Below are 17746 nucleotides of genomic sequence, written 5' to 3' on the forward strand. Positions count from 1 at the left end.
AGAGAGGCTGACTCAGTGTATTCTATTAAAGTCATGTAACTTGTCTATACAGGCAGAAGGCTGACTCAGTGTATTCTATTAAACTATGTAACTTGTCTATACAGGCAGAAGGCTGACTCAGTGTATCTATATTAAAGTATGTAACTTGTCTATACAGGCAGAAGGCTGACTCTGTGTATTATATTAAAGTATGTAACTTGTCTATACAGGCAGAAGGCTGACTCAGTGTGTTATATTAAAGTATGTAACTTGTCTATACAGGCAGAAGGCTGACTCAGTGTATTATATTAAAGTATGTAACTTGTCTATACAGGCAGAAGGCTGACTCAGTGTGTTATATTAAAGTATGTAACTTGTCTATACAGGCAGAAGGCTGACTCAGTGTGTTTATATTAAAGTATGTAAACTTGTCTATACAGGCAGAAGGCTGACTCAGTGTATTATATTAAAGTATGTAACTTGTCTATACAGGCAGAAGGCTGACTCAGTGTATTATATTAAAGTATGTAACTTGTCTATAACAGGCAGAAGGCTGACTCTGTATTATATTAAAGTATGTAACTTGTCTATACAGGCAGAAGGCTGACTCAGTGTATTATATTAAAGTATGTAACTTGGTCTATACAGGCAGAAGGCTGACTCTGTATTATATTAAAGTATGTAACTTGTCTATACAGGCAGAAGGGCTGACTCAGTGTATTATATTAAAGTATGTAACTTGTCTATACAGGCAGAAGGCTGACTCAGTGTGTTATATTAAAGTATGTAACTTGTCTATACAGGCAGAAGGCTGACTCAGTGTGTTATATTAAAGTATGTAACTTGTCTATACAGGCAGAAGGCTGACTCAGTGTATTATATTAAAGTATGTAACTTGTCTATACAGGCAGAAGGCTGACTCAGTGTATTATATTAAAGTATGTAACTTGTCTATACAGGCAGAAGGCTGACTCTGTATTATATTAAAGTATGTAACTTGTCTATACAGGCAGAAGGCTGACTCAGTGTATTATATTAAAGTATGTAACTTGTCTATACAGGCAGAAGGCTGACTCTGTATTATATTAAAGTATGTAACTTGTCTATACAGGCAGAAGGCTGACTCTGTATTATATTAAAGTATGTAACTTGTCTATACAGGCAGAAGGCTGACTCAGTGTATTATATTAAAGTATGTAACTTGTCTATACAGGCAGAAGGCTGACTCAGTGTATTATATTAAAGTATGTAACTTGTCTATACAGGCAGAAGGCTGACTCAGTGTATTTATATTAAAGTATGTAACTTGTCTATACAGGCAGAAGGCTGACTCTGTATTATATTAAAGTATGTAACTTGTCTACACAGGTAGAAGGCTGACTCTGTATTATATTAAAGTATGTAACTTGTCTATACAGGCAGAAGGCTGACTCAGTGTATTATATTAAAGTATGTAACTTGTCTATACAGGCAGAAGGCTGACTCAGTGTGTTATATTAAAGTATGTAACTTGTCTATACAGGCAGAAGGCTGACTCAGTGTGTTATATTAAAGTATGTAACTTGTCTATACAGGCAGAAGGCTGATGAAGCCTACCTGATTGGAAAAAGGCCTGCCACCTGTTGCTGCCTACCTGGATATTCCTGACATCATCAAAGTAGCCAAGGTGAGACCATCCTTCCTGCCTCGCTTCAGGTTCAGATTGTTCATATCTCTCTCTCTCTCTCTCTCTCTCTCTCTCTCTCTTCTCTCTCTCTCTCTCTCTCTCTTCTCTCTCTCTCTCTCTCTCTCTCTCGTCTCTCTCTCTCTCTCTCTCTCTCTCTCTCTCTCCTCCCTCCCCACACTGTATTCTGCCCTACATCATTTCCTCATCCACCCGCCCCCCCTCCTCCTCTCCATCATCCACCAATAATTCTGAAACAACCCAGAGCTATATCCAGAGGGTAGGGGACACCACAACCGAAGGCTCTGTCACGAAAGTCCGCAACCTGGTGCGAGGGATGGAGAGGAGACCCAGATCAGAAGATCGTAGGTTCCGGGATGCAGTGTGCTGGTGGAGGAGATCTGACATGTATTGGGGGGCGAGGGCATGGAGGCGACTTGTAGGTGAGGAGCAGGAGTTTGAAGGAGATGTGGAACTTGACTGGGAGCCAGTGGAGGTGGGATGAGGGTGGGGGGTGATGTGCTGCCAGGGCTTGGTGTGAGTGATAGCCCTGGCAGCTGAGTTTCTGTACATACTGGAAGCCTGTCCAGGGCCCCTCATGCATCAATGTGGACGTAGAACTTGACCTACTTCCACACGTAAGCACGGAATGTAGAACTAGCGTACGCACAGGGAAGTCGGCATTCATCACACACGTGCGTACGCAGGCTCTATGGTCCTCCGTGTTGATGAATACCACTTTGTTTCTATACCGTCAATGCTCGTTGCATGATTATCCTATCCTATCATATATGGTCATGAAAATGAGGAAACACACCCCCCATGGGATGTGAAATAATGGACGGACCCGAGCGGAACCCTGAGAAACTCCACAGAGAATTCACTGCTGTCGAACCAAGAAGACACTATCGCGTATTGTTGGGATAAATAAAAGGCGGACTCGTAAACGGTGATGTCAGATATCAACGGCTCCCTAAGACCATTGCTGCAATTCTGCCTGGACAGCTCAAAATACTAATAACGACCGTTCGTTGACCACTGGTTGGCGTTGGTTGTGTGTCATTATAACCGTGCTGGAATATGAATGCCTTTATTAGTTGTGTTCGATTGGCTATATGATTTTTAGATGCATCTATTTTGTTGTTGGCTAATAAAGACCGTGCTGGAATATGGACTGCCTTTTCCCGTGTTGTTTGATTTAATACCCCCAGGGATTAAAGTTCTCCTCAATTTTATTCCAAATCGCGATGGATCTCCCGTCAATTTTCTACCTGCTGCATATGATTTCTAGAGGCATACTACAATCTATTTTGATGTCAGTATTGGGTAGCCTATATAAACAATATAATACGAGAGCATATACAAGAACAATGAATCTCACTGCATGTATGATAGCCTGCCCTTTCAATACATGAACTTGAATCCCATCATATACATAGTCTGTCCACTATAGTGTCATTGCAATGCGTTTTCTATTCTTTCTTATACAGTAAAAAGGGGGAAGAACACTATATTCATATGACTTGTATTCTGCTTACAGCTTCGAAGTTCCACTTGTTTCGTTTAAACGTAAAGCCTTTTAAATATAATCAAAACGTTCCCGTGTTTCTGCGGTCTGCGCAGAATAATAACGAGTTGAGCTTTATGATTTATGTTGAATTGAAAATGGGGGACCCTGATGTAAACAAGACGAAAGTTGGTCTGCATCCCCAATTAACAATTGTATGTACTGAGCTGTACTGTACTGTACCCATTCTGCAATCTGTTAATAAACTTTTCAATCAATCAACCAATCAAGCTACGCGGAGCGCAGTCAGTCAGTAGCCTACACCCCGTATATTCCGATAACGCTATATAAACCATGCTGCATTCATTCTGAGAGAAAGATCTATTATTCCAAATGCTATTTATAGGGTTTTGACCATAATTACACTACTGTTGCTATTCTACAATGAACTATAATGAACTACGGTTCGTACAGAACATGCCGGTGTTATTATGCACAGAAGCTCATTTCCTTGTTGTAATAATATATTCTACCACTGGGAGCTAGGTACGCCAGGTCTGACCTGTGCGTAGATGTAAGCACGAAGTCAAGTTCAAGTTGAAGTTGATGAATCCCACTCTTTGCTTAGAAATGATCGTACGCACAGGGTAAGCACAGATCTGTGCGTAGAACACGTTGATGCATGAGGGCCCAGGGCTTTACTGGGTACCCCGAACAGGACTCCGTTGCAGTAGTCCAACTGGGAGGTGATGAATGAGTGGATCAGGGTCTCAGCCACAGAGTCTGAGAGTGATGGTCGGAGACGGGAGATGTTTTTGAGGTGATAGAAGGCAGCCTTGGTAACGGATTTGATGTGCGAGTGGAATGAAAGTGTGGAGTCGAGGGTGACGCCCAGGTTACGGACTTCGGGAGACGGGGAGATGGAACAGCCGTCCCTCCCTCCCTCCATCCCTCCATCTCTCCCTCTCTCCATCTCTGTTGCCAGTAGTGATTAGCATACATTTCTGATCAATCTATCAGCCCATATGTCATTTTCTGCGCGGGCATCTGTTCAGCCGGCCAAGCTGGGGGTCCTTCACCGTCCCCACTAATTCCTCACGACCTGCCGGCCTGGAAGCCCTGTTGCCTCTCTCTCTCTCTTGCGCGCTCTCGCTCTCCCTCTCCATCTCTCTCTCTATCCCCCACTCTCCCTCTCTCTCTCCCTCTCTCCCTCTCTCTCTCCCTGTGTGTGTTCATGTTTGTGACCTTGCTTTCTCTTTGAATGCTTGTGTTCCTCCAAACCTGTGCCCTTGTTCTCTCAGTCTGTGTGTGTGTACGTGTGTCTGCCTCTGTGCACCTGCCCGTGTGTGTGTGTGTGTGTGTGTGTGTGCGCACACGTGTGTCTGTCTCGGTGGGACCAGACCACGAGTAACGGCTCCCTTAACAACGGGACATCCCATAATTATAGCCTGCCTCCTATCCAAGAGCAGATGGCCCGCACAGGTCCAGGATGGCTCAATCTATCTAGCGAGGTCTCTCTCTCTCTCTCTCGGTCTCGCTCTCTCTCTCTGTGTGTGTGTGTGATAGGAGCTCTCTGATATGAAGGACACGTTGATTTGACACGCAGATCATCTATTGTTCTAGTTTCACCAAAGTCTTGACCAAAAGGCCTAATTCACTGTGAAGTTACTATGTGAACAGAATGAAGGGGGGTTGGCCAGTGAAAATGAAGCTAGTATTAGTTAGTTATAGGGGTGTAACGGTGCAACCTAAACGATTAAATTCGATTACGATTCTTCAGGCAACGATTCAGTGCATCATGAAATCTCTTCATTTGACCACGATTCGATTCGATACATTTTCTATCAGTTAATTCCCCAAAATAATTTGAATACACAAATGTGGCTGGGGGAGCTGATTCACTCAGCATGAATGGACTATAGGTCAATAAAAACTACACACAACAACAAAAAAACATGAATTTTTCTATTTCGATTATAATCAATTCTAACATTTTCAAATCGATGCAGTTGAATCGTCACATTAGGATCGATGCATTTCGATACATCGATGCATCGTTACACCCCCTAGTCAGTTAAGATAAATGCATGGCTTGAATATGTTTATTTTATTGATTGAATCATAATTAATGTCTGATTACACCTGTGTTTATCCTGTGATAACACATCAAAATGGCTGCTGTGATACATGTCTGTTACTAGATGTAGACAACAGGTCTGTTACAAGATGTACACAACAGGTCTGTTACTAGATGTAGACAACAGGTACACTCTCCACCATAATGTAAATCCCATTTTAACCACAAAGTTAACAAACACCTCGCAAGTTGTTTATGTATCTCCCTCTCAACCTAGATCGATTTGCAATTGAAACAGTTGTCCTGTCGTTATAAGCATCTGGCTGATTAAGGACTGGAGGTGCTTGGCTTAATGGCCCCACTCTGAACTGTGGAACCGTATAACAAACTGATGTTGCAACATCACCAGTTCTTGTCTATAGGTTTGTTTCCACTTGCACTGTTAAAAAACGCCTTGAAGTCCCTTGATGTTGTAGCTCAATGGACGCCCTCCATCACTGTCCCTACCTTCCATCACTGTCCCTACCCTCCATCACTGTCCCTACCTTCCATCACTGTCCCTACCCTCCATCACTGTCCCTACCCTCCACCACTGTCTCTACCCTCCATCACTGTCCCTACCCTCCACCACTGTCTCTACCCTCCATCACTGTCCCTACCCTCCATCACTGTCCCTACCTTCCATCACTGTCCCTACCCTCCACCACTGTCCCTACCCTCCACCACTGTCTCTACCCTCCATCACTGTCCCTACCCTCCACCACTGTCTCTACCCTCCATCACTGTCCCTACCCTCCACCACTGTCTCTACCCTCCATCACTGTCTCTACCCTCCATCACTGTCCCTACCCTCCACCACTGTCCCTACCCTCCACCACTGTCTCTACCCTCCATCACTGTCCCTACCCTCCACCACTGTCTCTACCCTCCATCACTGTCCCTACCCTCCACCACTGTCTCTACCCTCCATCACTGTCCCTACCTTCCATCACTGTCCCTACCTTCCATCACTGTCTCTACCCTCCACCACTGTCTCTACCCTCCATCACTGTCCCTACCCTCCATCACTGTCCCTACCTTCCACCACTGTCTCTACCCTCCATCACTGTCCCTACCCTCCATCACTGTCCCTACCTTCCATCACTGTCCCTACCCTCCATCACTGTCTCTACCCTCCACCACTGTCTCTACCCTCCACCACTGTCCCTACCCTCCACCACTGTCTCTACCCTCCATCACTGTCCCTACCCTCCACCACTGTCTCTACCCTCCATCACTGTCCCTACCCTCCACCACTGTCTCTACCCTCCATCACTGTCTCTACCCTCCATCACTGTCCCTACCCTCCACCACTGTCCCTACCCTCCACCACTGTCTCTACCCTCCATCACTGTCCCTACCCTCCACCACTGTCTCTACCCTCCATCACTGTCCCTACCCTCCACCACTGTCTCTACCCTCCATCACTGTCCCTACCTTCCATCACTGTCCCTACCTTCCATCACTGTCTCTACCCTCCACCACTGTCTCTACCCTCCATCACTGTCCCTACCCTCCATCACTGTCCCTACCTTCCACCACTGTCTCTACCCTCCATCACTGTCCCTACCCTCCATCACTGTCCCTACCTTCCACCACTGTCCCTACCCTCCATCACTGTCCCTACCTTCCATCACTGTCCCTACCCTCCATCACTGTCTCTACCCTCCACCACTGTCTCTACCCTCCATCACTGTCTCTACCCTCCATCACTGTCCCTACCCTCCACCACTGTCCCTACCTTCCATCACTGTCCCTACCCTCCACCACTGTCCCTACCCTCCACCACTGTCCCTACCCTCCACCACTGTCTCTACCCTCCATCACTGTCCCTACCCTCCATCACTGTCCCTACCTTCCATCACTGTCCCTACCCTCCATCACTGTCCCTACCTTCCATCACTGTCCCTACCCTCCATCACTGTCCCTACCCTCCATCACTGTCTCTACCCTCCATCACTGTCTCTACCCTCCATCACTGTCTCTACCCTCCATCACTGTCCCTACCCTCCATCACTGTCTCTACCCTCCACCACTGTCCCTACCCTCCATCACTGTCTCTACCCTCCACCACTGTCTCTACCCTCCACCACTGTCCCTACCCTCCACCACTGTCTCTACCCTCCATCACTGTCCCTGCCTTCCATCACTGTCTCTACCCTCCATCACTGTCCCTACCCTCCATCACTGTCCCTACCCTCCATCACTGTCCCTACCCTCCATCACTGTCTCTACCCTCCATCACTGTCCCTACCTTCCATCACTGTCTCTACCCTCCATCACTGTCTCTACCCTCCACCACTGTCCCTACCTTCCATCACTGTCCCTACCCTCCATCACTGTCCCTACCCTCCATCACTGTCCCTACCCTCCATCACTGTCCCTACCCTCCATCACTGTCCCTACCCTCCATCACTGTCCCTACCTTCCATCACTGTCCCTACCCTCCATCACTGTCTCTACCCTCCACCACTGTCCCTACCCTCCATCACTGTCCCTACCCTCCATCACTGTCCCTACCCTCCACCACTGTCCCTACCCTCCATCACTGTCCCTACCCTCCACCACTGTCCCTACCCTCCACCACTGTCCCTACCCTCCATCACTGTCTCTACCCTCCACCACTGTCTCTACCCTCCACCACTGTCCCTACCTTCCACCACTGTCTCTACCCTCCACCACTGTCCCTACCTTCCATCACTGTCTCTACCCTCCATCACTGTCCCTACCCTCCATCACTGTCCCTACCCTCCACCACTGTCTCTACCCTCCACCACTGTCTCTACCCTCCATCACTGTCCCTACCCTCCACCACTGTCCCTACCTTCCATCACTGTCCCTACCCTCCACCACTGTCTCTACCCTCCACCACTGTCCCTACCCTCCATCACTGTCCCTACCCTCCACCACTGTCTCTACCCTCCATCACTGTCTCTACCCTCCATCACTGTCTCTACCCTCCACCCCCCCCCCCCCCCACTTCACATACGTTCGCCCAGCCCTAGTGTGCACTAGTGATGTGACGATTCATCGATTTGCATCGGTGCGCCGGCATACACGTTCACGATGCAAGTGCACCGGTGGAATAAGTCCGCGTCGGCCAAAATGTCAGGCTGAACTCGCGATGCATCTTGTTGTAGCGTCTTTGCATCGGTCAAAAACCGATGCATTGATATAATTTCCTCTCATCCACTTATCAGCAGTGCACTGTGACTGCACACACACACACAGCAGATACTATTGCTTTGCTACTACATAAGGCGAGAGCCGCGTCACAGTTATCAACAAACAGTGGAAGTCGAGGAGACATGAATAGAATTGCTCAACATGCTAACGCTAGTAGCCTCTGGCTAACGCCAGTTAGCCGTTCAGCTAACGCTAAACTAGTGTCTAACTAAAGTGACTCTGCAACACGGTAACATTAGTGAGGAGGGGGGGGGGGGGGTATATTGAAGACGCTTGACAACAGGGGTTCAAAGATAACTTCACATTTATTGGTTATTCATTTCTTAATTATATCGCTTCATGCAATCCATCCAGGCTAGCCGGCTGCCTCCGTGTTGTTGACATAATGCTACGGTCGCATCCTAGTGACCTAGTCTAGTGTGTGACATCATCAACTGTCGACGGCCGCTCAGACGGGGAGGGGCTCTCTCTCTCTCTCTCTCTCTCTCTCTCTCTCTCTCTCTCTCTCTCTCTCTCTCTCTCTCAAACTGTCAAAATACAGTTTATGCAAAAGTCTTCTTAGGCACCCAAGAGTTTTTAATTATATAAATTGTCTTACAGTAGATTATTTTATTTTTAATAATAATATAAGCTGCATAAGGAATACAACCAAATCCTCTGTCATACCATAAAATCGTATTATTTATTATTATTATTATTATTATTATTTTGCATCGTGTTGAATCGCATCGTATCGCCCCGAATCGCATTATGTTGAATCAAATCGTATCGAATCGTATCGTATCTCAACAGGGGGTGAATCATATCGCATCGCATCGCCCGGTGCTTCAAATGTATCGTTAATGTATCGTATCGTTGGCACTGTATCGAGATGCACATCGCATCGGCCTCAGTGAGGAGATGCACATCCCTAGTGTGCACGTGTATTTGCTGTCCTGTGCGTGTGTGCTCTCCTGTGTGTGTGCTGTCCTGTGTGTGTGTGTGTGTGTGTGTGTGTGTGTGCGTGTGTGTGTGTGCGTGTGCGTGCTGGCTCATTCCCAGTCCCCCTTGTGTTCCGGTCTCTATTAACTAGGTGATTTCATTGTGGCTAAATTGAGCAGCCAGTCAAACCTTTCATCATTGTCCTCCACTCCCAGGAGAGAGAGAGAGAGAGAGAGAGAGAGAGAGAGAGAGAGAGAGAGAGAGAGAGAGAGAGAGAGAGAGAGAGAGAGAGAGAGAGAGAGAGAGAGAGAGAGAGAGAGAGAGAGAGAGAGAGAGAGAGAGAGAGAGAGAGAGAGAGAGAGAGAGACTGCACGTACGAGATTAATCACTACTCCCATTGGCCCTCCAGCATTTGCACGTGTGTGTGTGTCTTTTTTAATTACCTTAAGCTATTTAGCTTTTGTGTGTATGGTGGTCCATGTCTGCAGGTGAGACCGAGAGAGAGAGAGAGAGAGAGAGAGGAGAGAGAGATGCACGTACGAGATTAATCACTACTCCCATTGGCCCTCCAGCATTTGCACGTGTGTGTGTGTCTTTTTTAATTACCTTAAGCTATTTAGCTTTTGTGTGTATGGTGGTCCATGTCTGCAGGTGAGACCAATCACAACTCTCTTTGGCCCTCCAGCAATTACACATGTATGTGTGTGTATGTACAGTATACTGTGTGTGTGTGTGTGTGCGCGCTTGTTGGAAAGGTGGTTTAGCTCTCCCTCACTCCCAGATGTAATTATAAGCCGTTATTAACCAGGTCTACAGAGGGCCTGTGTTTGACAGGGCGCTACTGACATGCTGAATACAGATCCTTTGTCTATTCTATTTTATTTTATTTAGCGCTACTGGCATGCTGAATAATACAGATCCTTTGTCTATTCTATTTTATTACATTTTATTTAGCTCTACTGGCATGCTGAATACAGATCGTCATCGGAGATCTCCAGTTTCTCCGTAAAACAGAAAAATTGCGACGGATAGGGGACATCGTCCTTGACTTAGTGATGTCACTTAGGCACATACTGCTGCCACTGTCCTTGACCGCGGTACTGGCATCACGACGGGAGTTGGTCCCCTGGGGCCCGTCTCCGTCTGTCTCCGTCTGTCCACTGCTCCTAAGTGCTTAGGACGGGTCAAATGCAGAGGACTCATTTCCCCACACGGGGATTTATGATAAAGTATAACTTGATACCAACACTGGCATTCAATATCGGGTCGATACCAGGCTAAAACATGATATTGGTACTAGAGAAATCCCCCATCACTAAAATACAATAGCAAGACTTGTGTCAGAAATCAACGCAAAGGGGCGAGGTGTCATTTCACAGTTTAAAGTTCCATAAGCCCTCTGCCAACATGGAGGCAAAAGAGGTTACTGAACAAGCCGCTAGGCAAAGCTACAGCCAACATTCCTATTTGGAAAATGGTTGATAATCATTATCACAGCTACAGTGTGTACAGGGACAGAGCCAATCACAGCTACAGTGCACAGGGACAGAGCCAATCACAGCTACAGTGCACAGGGACAGAGCCAATCACAGCTACAGTGTACAGGGACAGAGCCAATCACAGCTACAGTGCACAGGGACAGAGCCAATCACAGCTACAGTGCACAGGGACAGAGCCAATCACAGCTACAGTGCACAGGGACAGAGCCAATCACAGCTACAGTGCACAGGGACAGAGCCAATCACAGCTACAGTGCACAGGGACAGAGCCAATCACAGCTACAGTGCACAGGGACAGAGCCAATCAAATCAAAATCAAATCAAATTTATTTATAAGGCCCGACAACACACGTTAATGTCCCCATGGGCCGTACAGGTCTTCTTTAAACAAGTCAAGAAGAAAACATAACAATAAGTCAAGAACAGAACAAGAACACCATAAGGTCCAAACATTTTTAGATGAATGCAAATAAATGAAAGAATGCAAGCACTCCCAGACATACCCCACGCGAAGGTAAGGAAAAACTCACTAAAACCTAACAATAGGGAAAAAAGCTCCACAGGCAGTGTGGAGGAGAGAAACCTTAGAAGGGCCATTCAAGGGGGGATCTCCCTTCTTAGATGTCGGTGATAGTAGTGTTGCAGACGGACAGTTGGTAAGCATGCACTCATGTGTGTGGTGAAACACAGATGAGTGCATGCAATAGCAACTGAACATTTTGAAAGATTAAAGATAGAGCTGATAGCGATAGCAACTGAACATTTTGAAAGATTAAAGATAGAGCTGATGGCGGATCTATTTGAGGCACAGGGGCGGCGCAAAGAGGGTCGCGTCCTCCCCGTCTTAGTCACGGGACATTCAACACTCCGGTCATTGCTCATCACAGCTACAGTGCACAGGGACTACAGACCTCTCCAGAGGGATCCAGTTGCCAGGGCAACAGCTTGTAACCCGCACCTGACAGATGGTCAGTCACACGGAACCACCTGGGAAGTCGTCCTTTGAAAATGGGACTGGCACTTGACCTGCTGTCGTGTGGCAGTGAAAGGGTTAACCTTCTGTGTATTGTCGCAGTGAAAGGATGAACTGTTTGGCAGTGCGGCAGTGAAAGGGTTAGAACAATACTTTGCCCGTAGCTGCTAGTTTTCCCCTCAAAGGGCGCAGATTGATCTGAACCGCACAAGTGCATCATTTGAAGCCTGACCAGATGCACTTGGGGTCCTCTGCACCAACACCCTCACAGTTCGTATCGACTGAAGAGGTCCTGACACTGCAAGTTGGTGTAGAAGTGATTCGAATGGATACATTTTTATTTATTTTTTTATTGATCTTTTTCCCCCTCCTTTTTCCTCCGATTTTCTCCAATTCCCAATCCCCTTCCTGGTCGCTGCGCACCTACCCCCCACAGTTGGTCTGGGAGAGTGGAGGCTATCACGTGCTTCCTCCGACACACGTCTAGCCAATCAACCGCTTCTTTTCACCTGGCAGCGCGGACTCTCACTGAGAGGGTGTAACGTGTGGAAGGATCACACTACCCCCCTTAGATCCTATCCGCGCTGAGCAGGCGCCCCGACTGAACTGTAGGAGTCGCTGTTTACAACGACCCGGACCCACCCCTCCAGCTTTCCCACCCTCTAATACTGCCAATTGTATTAGTGTGAACGGCCAGCCAAGCTGGTGACAACGCCGGGAGCTGGATTCGAACAGGCGAATCCAGCGTCTCCGGCGTGGGTGACGAACGCAATCTCTGCTACGCCACCTGACCGCCTGAATGGATAAATTTTTAACATTATGTAATGTGTTTACTTTTCACCTTGATTGCATGTTTGATTTGATTGAATTTCACAAACTTATATCTCTCACCATCCTTCTCTCTCTCTCTCTCTCTCTCTCTGCAAGTTTCATTTCTCTCTAGTTTATTGGCATAAATGATAAATGAATATTGTCAAAGTGTCAAAAAGCAGTCTGGAAAATTGAAGTCTTTCAAGTATTAAAGTGGTAAAACTCTGTCCCCAGGCCCCCTCCTTTCTTTTTACTTTCTCTGTGTTGTTAGAGCCTGAGGCTGTTGTTTTGGGTTTTGGTCTTGTTTGCATTGAAAAAATCTCTCTCTGTCTGTCTCTGTCTCTGTCTGTCTGTCTGTCTCTCTGTGTCTCTCTGTGTCTCCCTCTGTGTGTCTCTCTCTCTGTCTCTCTGTCTGTCTCTCTGTCTCTCTGTGTCTCTCTCTCTGTGTCTCCCTCTGTGTGTCTCTCTCTCTGTCTCTCTCTCACGCTCTCTCTGTCTCTGTCTCTGTCTGTCTCTCTCTGTCTCTTTGTCTCTGTCTCTCTATCTCTCTCTCTCCCCCCCCCTTTGTCTCTCTCTCTCTCTCTCTCTCTCTCTCCCTTTGTCTCTCTGCAGAGTTGCAGGGGCTACATTTCATTTGTGTTTTATCTTTTGAAATTGAAAACTCTGTCTCTCTGTCTCTCTCTCTCTGTCCAGGATAACGACGTGGATGCCATCCATCCAGGCTATGGCTTTCTCTCCGAGCGGTCGGACTTCGCCCAGGCCTGTGTCGACGCGGGGGTGAGGTTTATTGGCCCCAATCCGGAAACGGTGCGCAAGATGGGGGACAAAGTGGAGGCTCGCAGCATCGCCATCGCCGCAGGTGTGGAGGCTGAGGAAGGAGCACACATTGTCTGTCTGTCCCTCTGGCGATCTATCAACCTGACTACCTATATCTCTCTATTCCCCCCCCCTCTCTCTCTCACCCCTTTCTCCCACTCCCTCGCTCTCTTTCTCTCTATCTCTCTCTCCCTCCCTTTCCCTCTCTCTCTCTTTCCCTCTCTCCCTCCCTTTCTCCCTCTCCCTCCCTCCCTTTCTCCCTCTCTCTCTCTTTCCCCCTCTCTCTCCCCCTCCCTTTCTCCCTCCCTTTCCCCCTCTCCCTCCCTCCCTCCCTTTCTCTCCCTCCTCCTCTTCCCCCCCCCCCCCCCCCCCCTCCAGGTATACCAGTGGTACCCGGTACAGATGCTCCCATCACCTGCCTGTCCGAGGCCCAGGTCTTTGCCGATACGTACGGCTTCCCCATCATCTTCAAGGCGGCGTACGGAGGCGGGGGCCGCGGCATGCGGGTGGTCAAGGAGTACGAGGTACTTGTTTAACCCCTTCACAACGTTCTTCATTGAATTAACATGTTGTATAAATATGGTTTTCCCACCAAAAAGTTCAATAAACTATTGAAAACCACAGGCGGTGCGATATTTGTTGCAGGTGAAATATTATAATTAATAATATATAAAATGAAGTATTGCGGTGCTGCAGAGATGACCCGGCCTACAAATCATACCCTACAGACTTAAGAAAAGCTCTTTGTTTCTGTACAGGTCCCTGCAAAGTGTTAAAAAATAACAATAAGGAATACTAATCACTAAACATCCTCATTCACTCTAGTATCATGAATCATAAGCACAATTGCATTATCTGTTTCTTTGTTCCCCCTCAAATTGTCTGGGGGGGGGGGGGGGTCACTTTGTTTGTCTGTATAATTCTTGTTCAAAGCAGTCTTTTGGGTGGAGGTTGGTCAGTGTTAGATGGATTGAAGCTTACCACTGTGAGTTAAGTAGTGTGTGTGTGTGTGTGTGTGTGTGTGTGTGTGTGTGTGTGTGTGTGTGTGTGTGTGTGTGTGTGTGTGTGTGTGTGTGTGTGTGTGTGTGTGTGTGTGTGTGTGTGTGTGTGTGTGTGTGTGTGTGTGTGTGTGTGTGTGTGTGTGTGTGTGTGTGTGTGTGTGTGTGTGTGTGTGTGTGTGTGTGTGTGTGTGTGTGTGTGTGTGTCTTGAATTGCTCAAAGCATTGAATCACTGCCACGATAATCGATGCCAAAATAGAGACTTGAATGCTTCGTTTTTTTTCAGCATACAGAAAATAGCTTATAGAAACAATTATTCAACATTAATTTTGAAAATCAGTTCTCAGACATTTAGTTAGTAGAACTTTCAGAAAACCCAGCCCATAGTTCACATTTACACACCACATTGAAACTTGGGAATTATGAAGCCTCGATTATCTGCTAATGATTACAAGGCTATTGAAGATTTGAAGCCCAAAAAATGTATCAGGACAGCCCTGATTACATTATACATCATTATTACAGGGCATGTAATATAATACTGTATAATAAAATGTAATGTAGAATTGATGGAGTCTGAAGAAACTCCTTACTTTGGTAGTGTTACTGCCACTCTCTACCCAGGAATTAATTAAATTAAATTAAAGTCATACTTCACTTTGAACATTTTCACGTGTTTTGCGCACACCTTCATAGTTCATAGCAGTCCATCTCTTACTTTTAATTACCTGCCCTGCGGTCTGTCCCCCCCCCCCATCCCCAAGCACATCAATAGAGTATGAGTCAGTGATGTAATGGCTTTTCTTTCTGTGTAGTCCAGTGTTTTTTCTTTATTGAGACAGTAGGAAGGCTGAGGGGGAGACAGACATTACAATACATTCAGAATAGTGCTGCTAGGATCCTGATGAGCGGAAATACCACCACATCACACCCATCCTCAAGTCCCTTCACTGGCTCCCTGTCTCACTCAGGATTGAGTATAAAGTCTCCCGGCTCACTCTCCAGTGCCTCCACGGAAACGCCCCCCCCCCCCCCCCCCTCTACTTCAGAGAGAGCGAGAGAGAGCCAAAGTGTCCTTGAGCAAGACACTTAACCCCCTAACTGCTCCTAACGAGCACCTTGCATGGTCGCCTCTGCCATTGGTGTGTGAGTGAATTTGAGGCATACGTTGTAAAGCGATTTGGATAAAAGTGCTGTGTAAATGCAGTCCATTTACCACTTATGTAGAGGCGGTCGTGGCTCACAGAGAAAATAGTCCAGATGCTGAAACTATCACTGAATACCGGGATGAACAATTACGGAAGATGGTGAAAGATTGCAGTGGAGCTCCGTGCTGCGATGTGGCTGGTTTGAGCGGACCAGCTAGCCTAGCTGTTGGCCCATAACACCTCTCCTGGAGTTTTAAGCTAGGCTAGTGGTCCGTATCCGCTTCCATTCATTTGTGTTAAGCTAGACTAGCTTGTAGCCGGATAGCTCTACTGAACGCACAGAGAGGAAACTGGTATCCATCTTCTCGTCCGACTCTGGAGAAGACGTACATTTCCCATAATGTTGGCGTGTTCCTTTAACATCTTTGGAATTAACCGAGAGGGCTGTGGTATATTAATGAGTTCTTGACATTTTGGTTATTCAGTGGTCCCCGGTCTCCCAGCTCCGCTCCCCACCCCACAGTTTAGAACCCTTTTGGTAACTATTTAATATCGTGCCTCTTAACAAGCGGGCAGAAAAGTGGCATTTTTTTTTTTACTTGAACTTGAGGACTGCATACTTTTTTTGCAAACCAAAACAACATACTTTATACTTATAGCACATGCATGAGCCTGGTCTCTTTGGAAAGATGACATTCTGAAGTTTCTGATTCCAGATTGAAAATTTACTTTTAGTGCTAAACCTTTTCTAGAATAGATTATGTTTTTGCGTCCCCTATACTATTTGATAGCTTTGACGTTGAATTGGGGCCCACTGCATTGTCAGACCACAAATATTTATTTCTAAAGGGTTCACTCAGTAGAATGACATCCCGGGCCCCTAGATGGCGCTTTAACTCGACACTGCTGAAGAACAAGGAATTCAATCTGCAATTTAAAGAAAAACTTGTTGAATTCATGCAGTTTAATGCTGGTACAAGACCCCAGAATTGTATGGAACTCTGTTAAGGGTTTTATCAGGAGTAACACTACTCTCTTTGCCTCTAACCTCCGTAAGGAAAGTCTCTCCAAATTGGTAGAACTGGAAGGGCTTCACTCCACGTTGTTCTCCTCTTTGCAGCGCAACTACTCTCGTCGAATGGAGTTTCAAATTAAAATGTTGAAAAAGGAGATTAACTCCATCTTAAGACAACAATCTGAATTTCAAATGCACAGAACAAGACAACATTATTACTTTCAAGGCTCTAAACCTAGTCACCTACTAGCTATGAAGATACGGGCCAGTGAACAATTTGCGGATATCCCTGCCATCAAGGACCAACAGGGGAAGGTTACCACCGACCCCAAAAAAATCAACGAGACTTTTCGTTCATTTTATTCCAACCTGTACGAATCAGAAGTGATCTTCGATCATAATAAGCTGGAGGAATTTCTTGATCAAATTAACTTACCACAACTCTCAGAGGATGACGCTAAACGGTTGGATGCACCTATTACACTAGAGGAACTTAGGGAGGCGATTGCTGACTTGCAAAGTGGTAAAGCCCCTGGCTGGGACGGTATTCCGCCCGAACTATACCTCTCATTCTGGGATGTACTTGGACCCCTATTACTTGATATGATTTTACACTCAATAAAAGAGGGAAACTTTTCCAGGGATGTCAATATGGCACTCATATCTGTCCTACTTAAGAAAGATAAGGACCCCACCGAATGCGGCAGCTATAGACCCTTAAGCCTCTTCGGAACCGATCTCAAGCTGTACACTAAGGTGCTAGCCATCCGACTTCAAAAGCATATGACATCTCTAGTTCACCCTGATCAGACAGGCTTCATAAGAGGCCGCCTGATCACGGATAATATTAGACGGTTACTGCATGTGATCGATGTCAGCAAGGATGACGTGACCCCTATGGCTGTCATATCCTTAGACGCGATGAAGGCCTTTGACAGATTGGAGTGGTCTTATTCATGGGCAGTACTTAGAAGGATGGGGTTAGGTGAATGTTTCATCCATATGATCAAAGTGCTATATACAGGTCCATCGGCCATAATTTTAACAGGTAAACTCTGCTCGCCACTCTTCCCTGTATCACGCTCATCCAGACAGGGTTGTCCTCTTAGTCCCG

General features: G+C 46.6%; 1 protein-coding gene across 1 annotated transcript in view; it reads left to right on the plus strand.

Moving 5' to 3' along the window:
* LOC311244262 (pyruvate carboxylase, mitochondrial-like) overlaps positions 1–17746 on the plus strand; it is a gene marked incomplete at both ends in the record, with an annotated part of 270486 nt that overhangs the window by 57697 nt on the left and 195043 nt on the right. Inside the window, 4 exon segments of the mRNA XM_084333671.1 lie at positions 1554–1584; positions 1586–1645; positions 13348–13513; positions 13849–13994. Coding sequence (XP_084189797.1) covers positions 1554–1584; positions 1586–1645; positions 13348–13513; positions 13849–13994 — 403 coding nt within the window.

This window comes from Notolepis coatsorum (genome assembly GCF_963971535.1).
Source record: "Notolepis coatsorum genome assembly, chromosome: 1".
In the NCBI taxonomy this organism is placed as follows: Eukaryota; Metazoa; Chordata; class Actinopteri; order Aulopiformes; family Paralepididae; genus Notolepis; species Notolepis coatsorum.